Source organism: Pelodiscus sinensis, chromosome 1 (genome assembly GCF_052426305.1).
Source record: "Pelodiscus sinensis isolate ZL-2025 chromosome 1, ASM5242630v1, whole genome shotgun sequence".
NCBI classification, from domain to species: domain Eukaryota; kingdom Metazoa; phylum Chordata; order Testudines; family Trionychidae; genus Pelodiscus; species Pelodiscus sinensis.
Genome location: NC_143052.1, coordinates 186,462,740 through 186,485,609, shown reverse-complemented (window position 1 = coordinate 186,485,609; position 22,870 = coordinate 186,462,740). Strand labels below are relative to the sequence as shown.

General features: G+C 39.5%; 1 protein-coding gene across 2 annotated transcripts in view; it reads left to right on the top strand.

Moving 5' to 3' along the window:
* The window catches only part of GRIK1 (glutamate ionotropic receptor kainate type subunit 1), a 209,240-nt gene that overhangs the window by 111,145 nt on the left and 75,225 nt on the right, over positions 1-22,870 (top strand). For both annotated transcript variants that reach the window (XM_014575046.4, XM_075910575.2), the window contains exons 4-6: positions 5,877-6,058; positions 16,593-16,646; positions 19,555-19,728. In XM_014575046.4, the coding sequence (XP_014430532.3) occupies positions 5,877-6,058; positions 16,593-16,646; positions 19,555-19,728 (410 nt within the window). The remainder of the gene's footprint in view (positions 1-5,876; positions 6,059-16,592; positions 16,647-19,554; positions 19,729-22,870) is intronic.

Here is a 22,870-nt window from a genome sequence, read left to right as displayed (position 1 = left end):
ATTCATATTTTTCTGTCTAAATTTATCCTTCCAATCAAGTTTGTGTAATTTCCCTCACTTTTGGGAAATTAACCCTTTGGAAGCAATCAGTATATATATTAATGGTCGAGACTGTCCTTTGTTCACCCTTATTGAATGCAATCAAACCATATACAATCACTGGTCTTTAGACAACCATCAACTTCTAGTTGAGTGATGAATTCATTTTTATCTGTCATCAGGTTCAAAACAGAATTACCTGGTGTTGGGTTCAATATCTATTTAAAATCTCCAGTGACAGGAATTCCACAACTTCCTTGGAATCCTGGTCCAGGATTTAATTATCTTTAAGTCCCCCCAGCTGCACATGAGACCTATAGCCCTTAATATATCAGAAAATTGTGCTGAGGTCTCACATCCTTCTTTTTCAAAAGTAAAGATGCTAGGGGTTTTGTTGGTTTTTTTTTTTTTTTTTTTAAACTTTTCCTCACAGGTCAGTTTTTTCAAGCCTTTTATGATTTTTGTCATTGTCCTATGGACTCTTCTATTTATCAATCTCATTCTTAAAATGTGGCACCCAGAATTAGCCTTTTTTAGCAACTACATCATATTTTTTTTTGTCATGTGAGCCACTGTAAACCCTAGGGCTGTGTCTACACTGGGCCACTTATTCTGGAAAAGCAGCCGCTTTTCCGGAATAAGCTGCGAGCTGTCTACACTGGCTGCTTGCTTTTCTAGAAAAGCAATGATGATCTAATGTAAAATCGTCATTGTTTTTCCAGAAAAACTATGCTGCTCCCGTTCGGGCAAAAGTCCTTTTCCGGAAAAACTGTTCTGGAAAAGGGCCAGTGTAGACAGCATAGTAGTCTTTTCCGCAAAAAAAGCCCCGATCGCAAAAATGACGATTGGGGCTTTTTTGCGGAAAAGCGCGTCTACATTGGCACAGACGCTTTTCCGGAAAAAGTGCTTTTCCGGAAAAGCATCCTGCCAATGTAGACGCGCTTTTCCGGAAATACTTATAATGGAAAAACTGTTCCGTTTTAAGCATTTCCGGAAAAGGGTGCCAGTGTAGACATAGCCTAGATCTTTTTCTTCCTAGACAGTTTTTGCCCATTTTATAGATGTGCAATTAATTTTTCCTCCTTAAATGTATTCTTTTGTAGTTGTTTTTACTGAATTTCCTCTTATTGAATTCACACCAGTCCTCTAATTTCTCATCATTCTCTCCTACCCTGCTAAGTAGTGGATCTACACTTTCCTTCACCTTTCTTCTGCTCTTAATTTAGTTAAATAATCTCTTCATAATACTTTTTATGGCCCTTGCTAGGTGTAAGCCATTTTGTATCTTAGCCTTTTTTATTTTGTTCCTACACAATTATGTTATTTTGTATTCATTCTTAGCAATTTTCCCATGTTTACACTTTCTGTATCATTCCTTTATTCTTTTGAGCTTATTGAAGAGTTCCTGATGTAGTCATACTGGCTTCTTACTTTTCTTCCCATCTTTCCTTTGCATTGGAGTAGTTTGCTATTCTGCCAGCAATGTTATCTCTGAGAAACTGTTTGCTCTCCCGAACTCCAGTTCCCCTAGAGATTTTCTTCCCATAGAATCTTACTTACCAGTTCTATAAATTTTTGAAAATCTACTTTTTTTAAGTCCATTGTCTTTACTGTTACTTCACACTCCTCTCTTTCCTTAGAAATGACGACATTTATCATTGCATGATCACTTTCACCCAAATTACCTTCAGTCTTCAAAGATTTACAACCAATTCCTCCCTGTTAGAATCAAATCTAAAATGGCTCTGCCCCTGGTTACTTACTCCACTTTCAGAAAAGAGAAGCTATCCTCGATATATTTCTGGATAGTTGATGTACAGGTAAGTAAAGTCCCTCATTACTACTAGCTCTTTTGTTCTGGATGTTTCTGTTATTTTTCTCTAGAAGTAACACACGTTCACATACTCCTCCTGTTGATTTGCTGGTCTATAGTAGACTCCTACTGTAACATGCATTTGCCTTCTTAGCATCCATATATTTATAAAACACAGTTTTGTTATTTCTAAGCTTTTTCTCTTTTCAAAAATATCAGCACACATTTCCTCAATGAAGAATATTTTGGATTTATCTACTCTTTACTCTCTTTTTTACTCTTTAAATCAAATTAAACAATTTTTTTCATGTTCAAACAACCATAAACCAGGTGGTCAAAGAATAAGAGTGAGATTTCAAACAAGAAGTGATTTATTCAGAAAATTATGCATGCAAAGGGTTATAAAAAGAGTGTCTCTTCAGCAGTAACTACTACATAGCACCTGCTACCTTCACATTATAATACAATTTTAATTTAGAAAAAAATCAGTCCGTTTAGCCAGCTAGATCCACACAACAGCTTATAAATGGAATTCTAAATTCCAGAGTTCATCCATCAACATGTATCATAAACTTATCAGTGTATTTTAGGTGCAAGATACAGAGCCTCCTTCCTCAACTCTCCTAAAGTATTTTTACTGACTTCTGAATGAATACCCTAGCATGGGATAATTCCTCCTGCTTTCAGCAAAGGATCTACTATATTTCAAATAGCCTCAGGATAAACAAATGCTACTCGAGTGTTTTGAAAAATAGCTATATGAATCAATGAAAAATTAAGAATGCAACTGTTCAGGATGTAAGTTTTCATTCCTAGGAATTACATACAACATTGGCCTTTCCCCATCCTTATAGTTAAAATTCTCTTCTGGGGTCTCATTATTTCACATCTTGCCTGCTGCAACTTCTTTTTGTCTGATCTTATCATTCATCTTCTTTCTTACCTAAATCCATTCAAAATGTTGCTGCAAAAATATTTTTTCTGGCTTATTGCTTTGACTATCCCCTCTGCATCCTTCCACTGATTCCACATGATGGGCACATGCCACATTTCACTTTTTTTCTTTTCATTATTAATTTTTTTAGATACTCACCATACTTAGAAATACAGACCCTGGCCCCATTCCACCAACACCACCAGCCTGGACTGAATTTGGAAAATTTTAACAAATTGGGCTTTTGAGCTATTCCACCAAAATAATAGAAATTAAAGTGCTGCATTTGAATACACATCAATTTTTGAGGTGGAGAATTGAATACCATCACAATTTGGTGATGTTCTAGGTTTTGAGGTGGTGATGGGGGAGAAAGTATTTAACCTCTCTCACACACTTTTCTTGCTAAAGATATTTCTCTTCATTATTGATTACTTCCAGCCACTTTTTGTGAGGCTGTTCTTAAAATAGCAGCTCCTTTCAGACGTAAGTGCTTCTTCATTTTCTTTGTTTCCCCTGCAGCTGTACCTTGTCCTTTCATTTGGCCCAGAATACTTATCTACAATATCTAGGAACCTGGGTGGGAGAGGTCAGGGATGAAATACATTTTTGTTCTGTTTTTTTTGTGCTACTTTTACAATAGGGAGACTACAGACATTAATGGGAGCCTACATTTTCCACAGTACATTCTGAAGGAGCTGGGCTCTTTTTCCTCCAGCCCTACCATGCTGCATCATTTTCTCCAGCAAACCTTGTTCATGCTCCCGCAGTTCACTTAAAAATGTAGCATAACTCCCGTTGCTGAAGAACACGTTTAAACAAAGCAATAAAGTTCAAGCTCAGGTACTGCTGTTAGTGAGATGCTCTCAGCATACCAGAAATGATTTTTTTCCCAGCATCTCAATTTTTCTTTGTTAAAATCATTTTGGTCATAGTGACTACAGTGTCACAGTTTGTAGCAAAACACTTGAATGCTTGATACAGCCAAACTACAAGTTTACAGCCAAATTACATAAACTCCCCTGCTTGCTAGTCAGCTTCAGAAGCTTGTGCTCCACTCTCATGACAATGAATCTAGGAGCCTGGGCTGGAAGCCAGCCTGTAGTTTCTGACCATGTGCACAATGATTTCCATTTGAATACTCATAATGGCTATATTGACTGTTGATGCTTTAAAGGAAAAAAAAAAACCCTTGAAAAGCACAGAACCAATACAACAGAGAAAGTGTCACTTTTTTCAATATATATGTGAATTCTTGAGTGAAAGCCAACACCATGCAATGTAGCAATCATTAATTAACATCAGAGGAAACAGAGTAATGCTTTTTATTGCGCTTTTCCTTGCATTAGTACAATACTTGTAGTAGAGGATCATTCAGCCAAGTAGGTTCAAACACACGGTAAATCAAATATGCCCTTCACTCTGGCCTGCTGAGGGATTCATTTTCATAATTACTATTTGTTAGCTTTTCTTAGTCTGTATCTCATGTTTTTATTATTTTTTTAAGACCCTGTCACTGGGCTAGGATTGCCACCCATCTGGTTTTCCCCAGACAGTCCAGGTTTTGGCTTGAATAGCTGGGTGTCATTTGACAAGTCCTAATCTCTGGGTTTTTTTTAATCTAATGGGGGGAGATGAAAAAGAGGCAGAGCATTTGGAACAGAGCTTTGGGGATCTGGATATCCACAACTGGAAAAGTAGAAACCCTCCATTAGGTGCATCACTCAACGCCGGTCTGGTACCTTCATCTGGTCACTGTGGGGATTAGCTCCTGAGGGAGACACCCACTTCTACAGTGTGCACAACATCACTCGGTCTCTCCTTCTTGCCTGCAGTGCCAATCTCCCTCCCAAATCTCAGCATTTTCTTGGGACTTAGCTCCCTGACTAGGTTACTACAGTCACGTCTAGACTGCCAGTTAAATTGGCACTGCTGTGATTGATGCAGTGGTGCAGATTTGGCAGGTCTGGTAAAGACACATCAGATCAATGGCTAAGCACTCTCCCATCGATTTGTGTCTGTCACGTTCCTGACAAGTGTGAGGAAAGCCAGTGGGAGACTAATCAGCTCATTAGGCTCACCTGGCCCAATTCATCTTTTGCAGGGCCAGTGTGGGGTACTCACTATATCACGTACTCTTTTTACTTTCACGCAGGAGAAGTACAGCATACTGTTTTTGTAGGAAATTTAGGTCCATGAAGAATGAGAAAGAGAAAGCAATACCACACTTAAAATAAGATTCAAGAGTTCTACTGAGCTAGATGCCTAGTAAGCAGTGTACTGTATGCAGGTAGTTGGGGGAAGATCCTCGACTGAGGTACGTCAGCATAGCCCTCACTTAAAGTGAACAGATTTACACCCAGCTGAAGGTGTAAATAAAAGGAAAAAAAAAAACCCTGAGTTTTTAAGCCACTGGAAATCAAGCCTCGAATGTCTTATATCATGAGAAGCAGGATAGTCTTGTGGTTAAGGCACAGAACTGAGTATCAGGAGATAGTAACAGCATTGTTCTTCCTGTCTGATGTTATACAAGACACTTACCTTCACTATGCTTCACTTTCTCCAGTGAATATAATGAATGATAGTCCCATTCCTCAGAGGTAATCCAAGGTACTCTGGCACTAGAGTGATAACCACAGAAAGGCCTACAAATAAATATCGGGACGTGCCACTCATCCTAATCTACTAGATTGTAAATGATCTATGGTGGATATGCTGTGGCCTGAATTTGTTCCTATTATTTGCCCACCTTTGAAATCATAAAGGAATGTTTACATGAGGGTTACACAATTCTGGTTTGCTTTGTTTAACATAGATATTTATGATGAGAGACTGGGGAGAAAGAAAGAATTACATACCAGCAAAATTCGAGCCTATTTGTAGTGTTTTATGATTCCAAGGTAAATAGGTCCACAAAAGGAAAACAGCTGCATAAGCCATACTAGCAAGAAAGATAACAAATGAAAAGTTAATAGCTTAACCTTTAGATAGGTGGCAGCTTGAAATATATTGGAAATGATAAGAGACTGAGTGGCTATAAATGCTCATTTCACAGAACATTCAACCGTATGATTGGTTGTCATTTTCTAGGTCTAATTCGCCTGCAAGAGCTCATCAAAGCCCCTTCTAGATATAACATTAAAATCAAAATCCGTCAGTTGCCCTCTGGGAATAAAGATGCCAGGCCTTTACTCAAGGAGATGAAGAAAGGCAAGGAGTTCTATGTGATATTTGATTGCTCACATGAAACAGCAGCAGAAATCCTTAAGCAGGTAAGAGGGGAAAAAACCCAACAATGTTCATTTCTCATTCTCAAAGATATCATGCCATTTGGTTTTCATTTGCTGGGAAACAATAAAATGGAATTCAAGTGGCTTAAACTATAGATCTGTTATCAAAGAAAGTTGGTACAGAGCAACAGAGTATATGAGCTCTGCTGAGTTTTACAGCACTTTGGAGATGTGCTGAGCTATATTTCTGATGAGAATATAGGTTGAACCAGCAAAGATGATTTGCAATTTTAATTACAACTTTGGATTCTGCCGGGATGAAAGGAATATTTCATTATTTTTAATACGTCCAGTTTCAACTTTTTTAACCTTATGTCTAAATGTAAGGATCATTTTCCAAGTGCATAATGACTTGTTCAATTCAAGTGTCTCCAGAAAACCTCCTGGATCAAATTAAACAGATTACATCAGAATGCATCTGTACTATTTCCACTGAAGACAATATAACAACTCTGGATTCACACCAGAGTAATGGGGCAGAATTTGGTTGACTGGTTGCACCTCGCCAAATTTCAAATTCTAAGCTGGAGAAAAGAGAGAGAAAGAAAACATTTGTATTGTTATGTACTGTGAATTTCTACAGCACCCCAGATACAGACAAAGATAAACCCTAAAAATTCCTGTCCCAAGAAGGTTGCAATCCAAAGCCCCATTGCCTCAAAGATGTATGCACCAGCTTATTTTTATGTAGTGTGTTTACTCCTCAGTGCAGAAAGCATGTAAGTCTTTGTAGGATTAGGACTCCAGTCCTGCAAGCTGATCAGCACAGGCAGATTCCTGTGCCCATGTAGACACAGAGTGTCTTCACTAAGGCACCACACAGGCCTAAGCACGTTGGCTAACAGGTTAGGGCAGAGGTGGGAAATAACATAGTGGCAGTTCATCATGATTAGCCCCTGACAGGCCGCTAGTGCTATATTTACTTGCACAGCCACAACTAGCTGTGATCACTGCTCCTGTTGGCCATGGATCACCATTCCTGGTCAACAGGAACAGCAGTAAGTGCCAAGGACCAGGACACTGCTTCCAGTGGCCAATAGGAGCCACGATAGCTGGTACCTGCAGCTGTGCAGGTAAATAAAACTGTGGGGGCCCACCAGAAGCTAACCCTGGATCCAGCCCTCAGGCCGTTATTTGTCTATCTCTGGTTTATAGGGGCTACATCAGATATAATGAAGCTGAGAAACAGCAGGGAAGCACCAGGAAGTCATGTGCTTTGATTTATTTTTGGCACATAGAGTGGTAGTTCTGAACAGCAGGAACAGATGACACAGGAAAGAGTTTTGCAGTGGAAGGCTAAGCAAACAAAGTCAGTTCCAAGGAAGTGACTAAGATTAGCTGTCTCACTAGTGGAGGTGGGGAGTATTTCAAGCACAAAAAATCAACAAAACATGAGTAGCCAAAGGCTGCACTACAGTGGGAAATCATGGCGTGCAGGGAAGAGAACCGAAGAAAGTGATAGGAAGCAGGCTGCAAAGATGCTCTGCAAAGAACTGAAGTAAAGTCAAGCATGAAGTGGATTGTGGAAAGAAAAAGGGAACTGAGTAGGACTGTGCCTTGGGTCAGAGCTATGGGGAAGGAAGCAGCATAGCACACTGAATGGCTTGGAGAGGGAAAGATAGAAGAAGTCAGAGAGGATGTGGCTACTGCAGAAAAAGGAGTAATAGCCAGGATGTGGAATGAACTTTAGGCTTTGGAGATAAAATTAGACAAGTGGATTTTTAAGCTTTTGTAAGAGGAGGAGAAATGGTGGTTATAAGACAGGCTTGTTATGGAATGCAGATGAAGGAAAAGCAAAAATATGTTGGCACTTTCTCTGATCAAAAGACAGCTGAAGCAAATATGTGTGGGGGTGTCTATATTCAGGTTGGTATCTCATGATTACAGGATAGCTCTATAGATCTGATGCTTGGTGTTTGATAGTCTGTAGATTTATTGGAACCCTCACCAGCCTAACAGGGTCCAGATGTTCTGACTAACTGGTCAGAATCACAGCTGTCCCTTCTCAGACCTAAATCTGGGAAGATTGGAAAAATGTGTGACTTTCTAACCCCGGTCAGTTTCCTAACCTTTTTTGTAGCTGCTTGGAATTTTCTCTAGAGCAAAAGCAGTGGAGAGAGCTTTTGACTAGATATAATTTCCAACTGGAACTCTGAAGGGACTGTTCCCCCTATACAGAGCATTATATTGTCTTTTGATAGGAAGATGATATTTGCTGTAATTCTAGATGTGGAGGAAAGATGATTATATGTTAGTCACTGAACTGCAAAACAACGTAGTATGTGACTAACACTCCTCCAAAAGAATTTATAATCTCCATGAACTGGAGCAATATGGCTGATGGAGCATAAGATTCTACCACCTGTGTAAATAGATTTTGTGATATCTTGAACCATCAATTGAGCTGAAAAAGCGTATGTGCTTCATAGCATTATGTTGTTCTTAAACTTTGAACTGAGAGCACTAACAAACTAAACATGCTGCACTAGCGGAGTCTATAGTGTGGCACTTTCAAAGAGACCTAATAGTACCTAACCTACTTTTGAAAATCTCAGTCTAATTCTCTTCAAACCAATGATTTGGCAGATTAAATTTACAAACATGCAAGGCCTATGTGACTCTGCTGACAGTCTATAAATTCTGCTAACAGAATATGTAATCTTTCTGACTTATAAACCTTCTGTCATATCTACATGCCAGTGGAGATTCTAACCTCCATGTGGCTTTGGCAACATTATAAAGACTGACATAATAGTGAGAGAGTTGAAATTTTGGCCAGACAGAGCCAGTTAACTTCTTTTACTAAAAGATATAAGAAATCTTTAATGTCCATGTAAAATAAAATAAAAGTAAACAGTGGGCTTTATGATAAGAGGACTGTGTTTGGGCAAGGAACATTTTAATTTTCTAGAAATAAAAAGGCTACAAAGCTCACTATTTCTTAATTGAACTGCCTTAAATTTTTTAACAGAAAGGTTAATGAATCAAAAATCATTGTTTTTAAATTGACTTTTTTTAAATCTACTTTTTAATCAAAAATGTTAGAGATGTTATGAAGATGTCACATAAAATGTCAGAATTTGAGAAGATGTGTTTATAACATGAAATCTGGATTTAATTTTTAACCTAGAACCTAAAAAAACCCTTATAAATATTGACATTTTTGAGAATTTTTATTTTTTGACCAACCGTACTTACTGATCAACTGTTCTAAAGTTAAATACAATAGGAATAATTTGTGGGGAATTCTGTGTCCTGAGAGATAGAAAAGGTCAGGTCTCTTTGATACGGAAGACTCTTTTTATGTGTCATGGCTTATCTACTTTGGTTACGTTTTTAATATTAACTTGCAATTTACTCTTCTGACTTAAGCATAACTGAGGTAGCTTTTACTGCTAGACAAGCTGACTGATTTTGTAGCTACTCATTTTAAATTCTCTTCTCCCCCCACTTTTTTGTTCTTACATTGTTTACAGAATGTGCCTATATTTTTAGTAAGATTTAGAACACCCATAAAATGTTTTATGAAGATTTCTATAGTCATTTCAGCTCTGTGGTGGTCATAAGCAGCAAAATAACTCATTCAGTTCTTACAGGATTTCTAAAACTATGTGCCACAGTAGTAAGCACTCTAACTACAGTAACAGCTTTGTTATCTGCATATGTGGTGGGTGCTGGTAAGTCAAAAATTCCAGTTAACTAAGAGAGAGGGAACTTAGGTACAGGAGGGGGCTCAAGACTGGGCATCAGGGCATGGGAGGGGGTTTCAGCTGCTCTCCACATGTCCCTGCTGTTCCTGGGCAGAGGTACAGCCAGCTGGCTCTGAACAATGCCCCTGCAGCTCTCACTGGCTGAGGTTCCTAGCGAACAGGAGCTGCAGAGCCAGCACTGGAGTCGGGAACAACTAATGGAGCCCCTGTGGTCTTTCCTCCATCTAGGAGCAGCTGGGACATGTCCCGTTTCTAAAGAACCATGTGGAGCCAGAGAGGGAGCCTGCCGGCCTTGTGCCAGCTGGACTCTGTTGAAGATCAGAAATGCTGTGTTGGTAAAGTGCAGGATAACACAACTTCTATGGAACAATGATAAAATAGGAAAGGATACTTCATTAAAATGCCATTTTAAAGACTTTCCTTGGCTAGAGTATCTCTAATTGTAAGGGACTTAACCAGCTCACAGTTTATCCTGACTATACGACTGCCCAGGTCCCAGTAAGACACATACCGTATGGCACCTTCTCAGTCTATCAGTCAGTTCCGAAGCCTAGTTGTTGCATTATGCAAGATCAAAATCCTGTTCTGTGCTTAGCAGCATGGGAGATGGTACAAGATGAGCTCCATGGCTCCTTAACACTGCTTACTATTCTAGGACACATCTTCTCTGGGTGAGAAACTACCTACCGGCATTACTTCGACCTCCCCGTATAGCTCCAGTAAGAAAAGAGCTTGAGAAAGAAGGAGAATAGAACTCAAACTTTTAAATTTCGTTTTAAGATAAAAACTCTACCACTTCAGTATTCAAACCCCAATGACTGGATGGTAGGTAGCAGCCTAGTCCCATTTTTCTAAGACCTGATCTACACTTAAAAATTAGACTGACCTAACTATGTCGTTCAGGGCTATAGGAAACTTTGTGATCTGAGCAACTGGAATTAGGTTTACCTAACCCCAAAGTAGACCCAAGTGGGTTGACAGAAGAATTTTTCTGCTAACCCAGTTATAGCCTCTCAGGGTACATCTAGACTACAAGCCTCTTTCTAAAGAGAGCATCTAGACTGCAACCATTTCTTTCGAAAAAGCGGCTTGCTTTTTCAAAGGAGAGCACCCAGGCAGTCTGGATGCTCTCTTTCAAAAAGCCCTTTTTGCATTTAATAGTGCCTTTTTTGGAAAGAGCCCTTTCAAAAAAAGGCATTATTCCTTGTAAGATGAGGTTTTCCACAGTTGAAAAAACTGCCATGTTCTTTTGATTTAATTTAGAAATTAAATCAAAGTCTAGACGCAGGTGAAGTTTTTTCAAAAAAAGGCCACTTTTTTTAAAAAAAAAATGTAGTCTAGATACACCCTCAAAGAGGTGGATTAAAAATATTGACAGAAACACCCTTTCTTTTGTTGTAGGAATCATCTACACTATGGCACTACAGTGGCACAACTGCAGCATAGTCTTACCCCAAGCAGCTTTGGCTCTACTCTCCCTCTGCTGGAGGAATTCCCATGATTGTGAAGGGATCTTTCCTTCCAAATCACCATGTAGGCTTGGGAGCAAGGGGGAAAGAAGTTGAGATGAGGGATCCCCTTCTCTCTTAGCGACCTTAAAGAGACAGTCATCTGGGGAGATTTCCTTTTCTGGCCATGTGGCTCCTTTAAAACATGTCCTCTAGCTTAATTAGATGAGTCAGCTGGACAAACTCTTATGCCTGGGTTTAAGTCTTCAACCAAACCACAGAGCATGCTCAGTGCATCTCACCACCTCTTTTGAAAATACCTTTATACCACATATCATTTGAATGGGGGCAGGTTTAGGAGCAATGTAAGCCCTGGTCTGCACTAGGGAGTTCTTTTGAAATAACCCCCACTTATTTTAAAATAATCAGTGGAGCACCCACACTACCAAGCCTGTTATTTCAAAATAATGGGCTGGTTATTTTGAAATCTATATTTCTGCTTTTCTCTGGAAATAATGATAATTTTGAAATAGCTATTTTGCAATAGCCATAGTGTGGATTCTCCACTGCTGCTATTTCAAAATAATTACTCCCTAGAGTAATTTGAAGTAATTACTTCCCAGTGCTTCCTGGGGCAATAAGTCGAGGTAGCATGTCCACAATAACGGAGCCTGCCTCGGACTAATTTTGAGGCTCCCCCATAGTAGGGACACACTATTTCAATTTTGTTATTTCAGGAATTATTTCGAATTAAGTTATTTTGAAATAATTTCCTAGTGTAGACATGCCCTAAGACAGCATTAGGTGGTTGCAACTATGTGCACAGTGCCCCACTGGAAAAGTGAGCACCTTCTATGGCTGTGTATGCTAGGTGCATCGAGGAGTCTCTACATCCAGCAGACTCAGAGACAGGGAGAGAGCAGGCTGGTACTTCTAGGCTAACTAATATTTTCAGATATGAGGCAAAATCTTCATTTTCTGGCAACTGCCACCTTTGGTGACCTTCATGAGATTGAACTAGGGGCTTCCAGAACTAAGAGCATTGGTCTCCACAACTTGGGCTGAAGTAGGGATGTTAGGGAGTAGTCAACTACTCAATTATTTGCTAGCCCCCTTGCTGCTTCTGTATGACAGGCAGCAAGACGGGGGGGACAGGAGCCAGTGTTGCTGCCAGAGCAACCTCTGTTACCAGTGGCCAGGGCAGGCCACATGCAGGGACTGCTGTTGGAGTAGCCCCTACCTCTAGCCAGCCCTGGCCATTGTGAACAGGGGCTGCTGGACTCGGCGCAAGCCAGCACCGAGCAGTCTGGGCTCACACTAGTCCAGGACACTGTGCCTCTGCATTTTAAATGTAGTAAGAGTCCGGTGGCTCCTGGAGCCAGCCTGAGCCAGGAGTGCTGAGTCCCAGCTCCAGCTGACTCCAGGAGCTACCCCCACTGCAATCTGCAGAGTGGCCCTTATCTACTAATCGTTTAGTCGATACAAATTGTATCGACTACCTGATTAGCCAGCTAACCGCAATTTAACATCCTTAGGCTGAAGAGCCAGGTACTGTAACTAGCGGCTATACAACTTCCATCCGCTGTGGAACAAGCACACAGGGAAACGTGTACCACACACTGGTCAGCAGGTTATAGTGACACTTGCGTCACTTAATTAAGATGACAGATATTTGTTCAAAGTTTTAGTAATGTGTGTGATGGTATAAAGTGAAATTAATAGAAGAGTTATTTTGTGATTGAAATATTTCATAGACTATAGCATTTCTCCAAGTTTGTGTAAATTTGGAGCCGAATTCTACACTAAGTGTGTATTCAGAGAAGGGTAACTCAATGTATTGGACTCAGTTTTACCAGAGTAAATGTAAAATAGCTTGATTTAAATCTTTGGCGTTACTGTACTCTGGATTTACACAATATAGTTCTCTCTTTGTTTCATAAGAACATTCAGCATCTAGGGTATGTGGGTGAGATATATTTAATAAGGCTTATCTTCGTAGTCTGAGGAAATAGAGTGGTGGTAATGCATCTAATTATTTGATTAATTAGTAACTTAATGCTCACGAAACAAAATAATAGCACTGACAATGAATAAGCAATATGCAAGCAAGCATTGATAATGCTCTGTCAAAGTACTGTATTCCTATCATAGAATCACAGAAATGTAGATTTGGAAGAGACCTTGAGAAGTCATCAAGTCCAGCTCGAAACTAGACTATCCCTGACAGGTGTTTGTCTAGCCCGTTTTTAAAAAACTCCAATGATGGGGATTCACAACCTCCCTTGGAAATCTGTTCAACAGTTTAACTACCTTTACAGTTAAGAAAAACATTTAAATAGCTAACCTAAATCTCCATTGCTACAGATTAGACCTACTGATTCTTGCTTTACCTTTAGTGAACACTGAGAACAATTGATTACAGTCCTTTTTATAATAGCCCTTTATATATTTGAAAACTGTTATAAATTATCTCTTTTTTTGCAGTCTGTTGTCCTTATTCTGCACTCTTACTCCTTCCTATCCAAGAATCACGAAATCACCATGATCACTTTCACCCAAATAGCCTACTGCCTTCAATTTCTCTACCATTTCCTCCTTGATGGTCAAAATCTAGTCTAAAATGGATCTGCCCCTTGTTACTTCCTCCACTTTCTGAACCAAACATTTTCCTAGTAGATTCCAAGAATTTATTGGAAAGTGTGTGTGTTGCCATGTTAACTTTCTCAGAAATATCTGGGTACAGAAATGTCCTGTTATAGTCTAACTCAGCTACCCCTCTGAAGCTTTTGAGTAATTAAAGTCCCTCCATTCTCCATCTTCTGCAGCACATGCTAAATTATAAAGCTCTTTTGGTAACCTGGTCAAATGTCTATTAGGAGCTGTGATACAATGACACAACCGTATTTGTTCTCAGGAATGAGATGCAAGGAGGCATGCAGAGATGAGAAGTCATTGTGATGATCCACTGCATACCCAGTTACTAAACATATTTTGAAACTTAAAGCTAATGACACATTTGAAGAGCTACCTTGCAGTAGTGCACCTTTGTTTAAGGGGACTTCAGTGGGCTTTCTTTCCTGTGCTCTAGATATCACAGCAATATAGAGAAATTCTCCTGCTTATTTTGTAGAGAGAAATGTCAGGAAATTTTAAAAATTTCTTGTGGCATTTCATTTTGTCCTTTAATAAGTAAAGTACTAGGTGAACCTGCTATAAAGAGGGGATTATTTTTAGAATAAATAAGCAAATTAATCAAAATGAAAGGTCCCTAATTAACAAGTTGTGCTTGATTAATGGCACAGGCTTCCCCTTACAACTTGATAGTGAAATTGATTTGCCATTGCCCTGAACATTATATAGTTATTTTACAGTAGTGCAACTCAGGTGTGAAATGTTATTTTGCACAGATATAAATAATTATAAAAGGTGCAAGCCATTGATGAATAAATGTGTTTAAACCTTTAGACTTGAAAGAACTATCTTTATGAATGATAGAAGAGTTCAGTCTTCATGCACATTCATGGCCTGACTTGAAGCCCAGTAAGGTTTCGTCTACACAGCACCATTAACTCGAAATAAGATATGGAATTTGTGCTACACAAATTTCTTACATATTACTTCGAATCTATTTTGAAATAGCTTATTTTGAAATTTGGCACATCTACACAGGGCCAAATTTTGAAATAATGCACTATTTCAAGATATCCCTTAACCCTTGTGGAACGAGGATTACTGGGATGCCGAAATAGTGCCTGTTATTTCAAAAAATATTTCAAAATAATTAAGATGTGGAATAGCTATTTCAGGGTACTTCCAGTATCCTGAAATAGCCATGCAGAGTAGACGTACCCTAATTCAAGGATAATGCTTTTATTGCTTTCAGTTGTCTTTGGATTTGGCCATCAAAGTCATTGGACACTTTCTTGCACTTAAAAGCCAAGGTACTGATTAGTGCCAGTTGTGATCAAGATTTTTGGGATATACACGTGTCACCTGGGAACTACACAGAGAAGACTAGACTAATTTCATCTATGGCACCCACTCAATTATAGGCATCTTAAACACCATCTCAGTGCATTCATAAAATCCTCCTTTGACATTGTGTATAAGAAGAGTGTGCTAAATGTAGCCTGGATATATGAATGTAGGTTAATGGAAATCCATTAAAATAAGTGGATTAATTTGTTGCCTTTTGATTCTGCAACTCTCTTATTAGTTTCAAGTTACTGGCAACTGCAATTACAACTCAGCAAAAACTCATCTCATCTTCATGGCCACATTTACCTATTGCTCATAAAGCCATTTTCCAGATGGAGGGCATATTAACTTAACATTTTAAGTACTGCCATCAAAGGTTGATAGAATGATTTTGTCATGTTCAACACAATCTCTCATATCTGGCCAGTGATCCTTCCCTTAAAAAGGGTTTTACCTGAACAATAGGTTTATTCAGTAATGGATGACTTAGGGGATTAGCAAAGAGGGTGCAAAATCTTTCATATCTATTTTATCCATTCAAATTCATCACTCAGTAGCAAATGAAAATGGTTACCGTTGCATAGTTGGTCAGAAATGGACATGAAATAAATTAGCAGTTTCAGCACTTGTCTATACTGGCAAGTTACTGCGCTGTAACTTTGTTGCTCAAGGATGTGAAAAAATAAGTGTAAATAGGCTCCCAGTGCTGTTAACTACTCCCCTTGTGGTGGTGGTTTACCTAGCATACTGGGAGAGCTTTCTTCCAGTGCTGCTGCCATGACCACACAGTTGTGTTAAAGCACTGCTGTAGCAGTGCTTTAAACTTGGAAGTGTAGGCAAAGCCTCAGTGAAGTTTCTTGTGGACAAATATGTAGATATTAAATCCTCACAATAACACTCATGGTTCCCATTAACTCTGTCTTTCCTCTTGTTTATTATGGCCATTTTCTTGATCTTTATTTTGGGATAGGTAGACATGATCCTTATCTGTAAATACAGATTGAACCTCTCTAAGTCCAGCACTCTCTGGTCCAACAACATCTGTAGTCTGACCTGATTTTAGTTAGCCAGATATCCATTTATCATAGGTGTGATCAAGTTTCTTGCAGTCCCATAAAGTTTGTTCACGGCCACCAGTCCTGGCTCTCAGTGTTCTGTGCTCTTCTTTAGCTCCAGTTTGCCTGTCAATGACTTCCAAGAACCCAGTAAGCAGTGGAAGTGTTGGTAATGCTGCTAGACAATACTGATCTTGCGTGCATCAGCAAATTCTCTGGTTTGACATGCATCAGGCCCTGAGGCTGCTGGACTAGAGAAGTTCAACCTGTACCACAAGTCAGGCTATTTAGAAAGTCTGTTTCACTCTTTGATTTTCTTCAACAGATTCTTTCCATGGGAATGATGACTGAATACTATCACTACTTTTTTACAACACTGGTAAGAAATACTGAGAGTTTTGCCAATAACATTGTTTCAGTGGAGACAGCTGAAAACTTGCATCTCCCTCTGAGTTTTGAATGTCACCATTACAGTTAAAAAAACTACGGCTATGTCTAGACTGTGTCCCTCTGTCAACAGAGGGATGCAAATCAAAGACATCGAAATTGCTAATGAAGCAGAGATTTAGATATCCCATGCTTCATTAGCATAAACATGGCTGCCATTTTTTTGAAAAGGAGCTTTTTCGAAAAACAGCAGTCTAGATAGGATCTGTCAAAAATAAACCCTTTTTCAACAGATTGTGTATTCCTCAAAAAATGAGGTTTAGAGGATCTGTCAAAAAAGGGTTTATTTTCGACAGATCCGTGTTTAGACTGCCTTGTTTTCGAAAAAGCTCCATTTCGAAAAAAACGGTGGCCATATTTATGCTAATGAAGTGAGGGATATTTAAATCCCTGCTTCATTAGCAATTTCAATGTGCCTAATGTACATCTCTCTGCCGACAGAGAGGTGTAGTCTAGACACACCCTAAAAAACTACTACTTATTATTATTATTTCAGGAGCCAAGGTTTTGAAGTTGTAGCACTGGCCAATACTTTCCCCCACTAATTCTTACTTTGCTTTGTTAAAATAATTAAAATGAAATACCCATTAACAGAATCACATTTGAGAAAGTGCTTTGTGTAGCGATGAAGCCAAACAATTAAGTCTGGATGAAAATGTCTCCAAATTTGGCAGAGAACCGATGATTAGGTGTAGGGTTCTGAGTTAGCCAATTATAGAAATGGGCCTGAGAACAGAAATTCATGTTTGGAGCAAATCCAAACTTCCCCATTTGGGGTTGAACCCTTGTCCTCTAGATGAAGCCCTATCTCTTTTTCTGTACAGTTTTGGTAATGCCAGAATTCAGCAAAGCCTTTAAGCACGTGCTTAATTCAGCCCTTAATCATAAAAGAACTTGCGTACCTACCTAACTTGAAGCATGTGATTAAGTCCAAGTTAATGAGGGTCAAGCACATGCCAAAATACTTGGATGAATCAGGGCCTCTAAAATTATTCTCTTTCTGTTCCTTCTGCTCTGCTTTTCTCAGTTATGCAGCAAGAAGATAGTCAAGGTCCTTCAACTGTAGGGCAACAGCTGTGGTGGATTAGGCCAGTATTTCTCAACCAGAGGTAGGAGTACCCTTAGGAGTACTCAAGAGAAATCTGGGGGTACGTCAACACAACTGAAATTTGGAGAAAATTGAATTTTTGTTCTAAGTTTTACAGCATTATTATTATTTTTGTCCTTTTTACACCCAAAAATTTCATCGTCTGCCTGGCTACGATTAAGTTATTTAAACAAATGTGTTGCAATGGTTGAAAAAAATTGTGTGTCTGAAAACTGCAGGTACTAAATGTTTAGAACTTGAAATGGAATCTAGAAAAACCTTCCATACAATCTACCCTAATTGCCTCCCAAAAATATGTAACACTATGGTCTTCTCTCCTTTGTAAAAGATTAGTTCATTCAAATTTATAATGTCAATACTTACAAGACAGTTGGCAAGCTATAGTATCTGAAGCGTATCACTACACTTGTACCCCTGCAGACCTCTACATTCAGAGCAAGACATCGCTGTGATATTGTAAATGTTGACACTTTACAGGTAATGTCAGTACACAGCCACAACCTGATCGTTTGTTGCTTCACTGGTCTGCTGCTATCAGCAAGACTTTCTTCTGAAATGCAAAAAACTTCATCTCTAGCAAACAAGTCTCATTTTTACCGCACAACATATAGTTTTGAAAAGTGTCACAGAATTGTCACTTACAGTAGCCATTATTTTCCTGCCCTATAAACTTCAAGTGTCTAATACACTGGGACTATGTATATACTGCACAATAAATATGCAAATGAGGCAAAGCGTGGAATATTGCAGTGCATCATTTGCAGGGCTTGACAAATAATGCAATCTACTCGCCTGTGGCGAGTAGACTGCAACCCAGAAGAGCTGGGTTTGGGCGATCTGCACATGTGCAGATTGCTGGACAGCGTGGCTGGCAAGCGGGGCTTGCCGTGATTCGGCAAGCCCTTCTTATTTGCATAATTAATGAGTGGCTGCTTTTTGCACAAGAGGCTTTTGTGCAAATAGGAGCCATCTACACAGCTCCTTTTTGTGCAAAACCCCAGACTTGCGCAAGAGCCGTTCTTCAGCATTCTTTTCAGGAAGAATGGCTCTTGCGCAAGAGGGGGGTTTTGCACAAAAAGGAGCTGTGTAGATGGCTCCTTTTTGAGCAAAACCTCTTGCGCAAAAAGCAGCCGCTCATTAATTATGCAAATGAGGTGCGGCGATATGCCACGCTTCACCTCATTTGCATATTTCTTGCATAAAACAGTGCAGTACAGACATAGCCATAGAGTTCTATGCACTGGCCTGACATATGTTAGGCACGGTGACAGCAAGTTACTTGTTGCTGGCAAGGCAGGAGAAACTCTCCACACCTAGAATTTTCATTCCTGGGATTGAAAAGTACACTTAACGTTGGCCAAAAACTACTTCATTTTGGCTTGTTGTAGTTGTAACATTATGAGAAGACTGACAAATTAAAATCGGATACTGAAGTTCAGCTTGCTTGTTAAATAGTGCTGTTATGGGGAACTGATTATTATGTTCCAAGAAACCAGATATGAGATTTATTTAAAAAAAAAATCTATACACAAATGCAGGTGTGACTAGTGCTTGCGAGACAGCAGAGGGAAGAGATGCAAAGGAAAACAATATACACCAGCATTTAATTGAAAATGACAAAAAGTGCAGAGTTCAGCCTTCGTTGAGAAGCATTGATTATAACTGACAAACAGTTTGCTCTAAAATAATACATCTTAAAATATTTTGTTTTTATTTTTAAATGATCATTTAGGATCTATTTGCATTAGATCTGGAACCCTACAGATACAGTGGAGTAAACATGACCGGATTTCGCCTGCTCAACATTGACAATCCACAAGTTTCATCAGTTATTGAAAAGTGGTCAATGGAAAGGTTACAAGCACCACCCAAACCAGAAACTGGTCTCCTAGATGGCATGATGACAGTAAGTGAATAACCATAGCATGAACTTAGAACAGATGGCTCCAAAGGACTTTGTAAATCAATTTCCAATCTAAGGATAAACAAATAAGTTTTGTTCTTAGTCGCCCATATTTATCTGGGTAGGTAGAAGTGAAGAAAGTAGGGGGCAGCAAAGGAAGACACTTAGGAAACAAAATTAATTTGGTGGTCAACATCTGCCCAAGCATTATGAGCCTACTACTGCAGCCCTTATTTATGTAACTAGTTAATGGGAATAGTCTCCTGAGCAGGAATACAAGACAGAGTTCTATGTGCGCTGTTGGAAGTCTGACCAAGTTTAAGCAGAAGTAGAAGCTTCCCATTTGCTTTTCCATTAACTTCATTTTACAAATGTTAGAAGAGAATCCTCAAAAGTAAACCTGCATTTTAAATATTTTATTTTATTTTGCTTTTCTTATCCATGGTAGTGAATTTGTTCCTTTAACTAATGTTGTGGTTAGCCATGTGACAACCAGTGACACTCTCATGAATAAATGAGTTACAATGCACCAGGACAGGATGCTTTGCACTTATCATTTATCTCTCTTGTCAAATGCACTTGAAGAAGCCTCATTTCTCTAAGAAGGTTCAGAATGTGATGAATATAGTAGGAGATAAAAACTTCCAGAGAGGTATAGTATTAGTAATCTGCAAGGAAAAATACCGTACTTGTAGACTAGTAATAGCATTTTTAAATTGAAAAGTGCCTTCTTTCTCCATTCTGATCATCTACAGCAGCACTCGTGCTTTGAAGATGTAATTTAGTGATAAGTGAAAGGTATCTTGATGAGAAATTGGGCAGGAGAGGGGAGGGAGAGGGAGTGCCCTTCTAAGCACTGAAAGGAAAGATAGAAACAGTTGAGTTGAGTAAGTCTAACAAACTAGGTTCTAGGTTTTGGCAGTTTTTTCCAGCATACAAAAAATATTCTATGCTGCAGCCCACATCATTCAATTCATGTTAAGAACAGACTTCATTACAAAATTATTTCAGATGTAATTCTGAAACTCACTAATCATTATAGAGAATATCCCAGGCCAATGATCCTTAGCATTTTTTAAAAAATTCTCATTTAAGCATTACTGCAGTGCTTACAGAAATCTACGAGATGGAGTAGAGTAGATATTGTCTGCATCCCTATGACTTTAGCCCTGGTCTACACTAGGGATGTTAACTAGCAATTAATTTACTAGTCAAGTAGTTGATGGAATTTCCATCCACTACTCAACTAGTCAATAGATACTTCCGCATTCCGCCTTTGAAATGTACAAGAGCATTTCAAAGCAGAAGTGCCTGCATGGTGCCTGGAGTCAGTGCGGGACTCGAGTCCCACGCTGGACCCAGGCTCCATGCTGAGCTTCCTCTTTGGAATGCACAAGAGCCCCTCCTGGGAACTCTTGTACATTTCAAAGCTGGCATGCTGCATGGAGTCAGGGGTCAGATGGGGACTCCCCAGCTGATCCCGGGCTCCATGCAGCACTACTGCCTTGAAATGTCGCCACAGTATTTCAAAGGGATGGCACTGCACAGAGCTCAGGATCAGCTATGTGGCACTGCCCCTTTGAAATGCCACAGTGGCATTTCAAAGTGGCGGCATCGCACGGAGCCCGGCACCCCAGGCTCCATGAGGCACTGTCGCTTTGAAGTACTCTCTTCTTCCATCTCTCTTGTGGCCTCTGGGTATATCTAGACTACATGCCTCTGCCAACAGAGGCATGTAAAATAGGCTACCTGACATAGTCAATGAAGCTGGGATTTAAATATCCCCGGCTTCATTAAAATAAAAATGGCCGCTGCGCTGAGCTGGCTCAGCTGATTGTCGGCACAGCGCTCGAGTCAAAACGTGGATCGGTCGACAAGGGAAGCCTTTGTTGATTACTCCTGTAAACCTTGTTTCACGAGGCATAAGGGAGCGGTCGACAAAGGCTTCCCTTGTTGACCGATCCTCGTCTTAACTCGCGTGCTGTGCCGACAATCAGCTGAGCCAGCCGGAAATATTTAAATCCCAGCTTCATTGATTACGTTGGGTAGCCTATTTTACATGCCTCGGTAGGCAGAGGCATATAGTCTAAACATACTCTCTGATAGAGGAAGCAAGTGGAGGAGGGGGGAAGTGACCTGTCGACTATCCGATAAGCAGTTGCTTATCGGATAGTCGACTAGTCCTTATTTCAAAATAATAAGTGGAGTGTCCACACTACCAAGCCTGTTGTTTCAAAATAAAGGGCTGCTTATTTCAAAATAATAACTCCTGCTTTCCAGTAGGAATAACGCTTATTTCAAAATAATTTCCTAGTGTAAACATGCCCTTAGAGTCTAAAGCCCCAGTTTTGCAAAGGCATATGTGCAGGCAGAACCATTGATTTATACACATCTGATTGCAGGACTAGGTTCTAAGAAAACAGAGTTTAGATCTCTTCTTTTATTAAACAGAACCTTCCTTTTCCGAATGTCCAAGTTTGTTCAGATGTCTTACTATTCGGAAACAATATAAACAGACAAGATTGCTAATCAGCTGTGCTTACTTTCAATATATATAGCAAGTTTACATATTCCATTAGCTACAATACTGCTGTAATTCATTAAACAATGAAGCTAGGACAAGTTGTGCATCATCAGGAGAATGATTATGCTTTCTAATATTAATCTGAAGAAGTGAGTTGTGCCCACAAAAGCTCATGATATGATCTATATATTTTTTGGTTAGTCTCTAAGGCTATGTCTAGACTGCAGGCTTCTTTCGAAAGAGGCTCTTTCGAAAGCCTCTTTCGAAAGAGAGCGTCTAGACTGCACGGAGAAATTTCGAAAAAGCGGCTTGCTTTTTCGAAAGAGAGCACCCAGCGAGTCTGGATGCTCTCTTTCGAAGACGGCCTCTTTACATTGAAGAACGCCTTCTTTCGAAAGAGGAGCTTTCGAAAGAAGGCGTTCTTCCTCGTGAAATGAGGTTTACCGCCATCGAAAGAAAAGCTGCGTTCTTTCGAAATAATTTCGAAAGAACGTGGCTTGAGTCTGGACGCAGGGGAAGTTTTTTCGGGAAAAGTAGCCTTTTCCCGAAAAAACCCCTGAGTGTGGACATGGCCTAAGGAGCTACAGGGCCTTTGTTGCTTTTTAAGTGTTTTTAGAAATG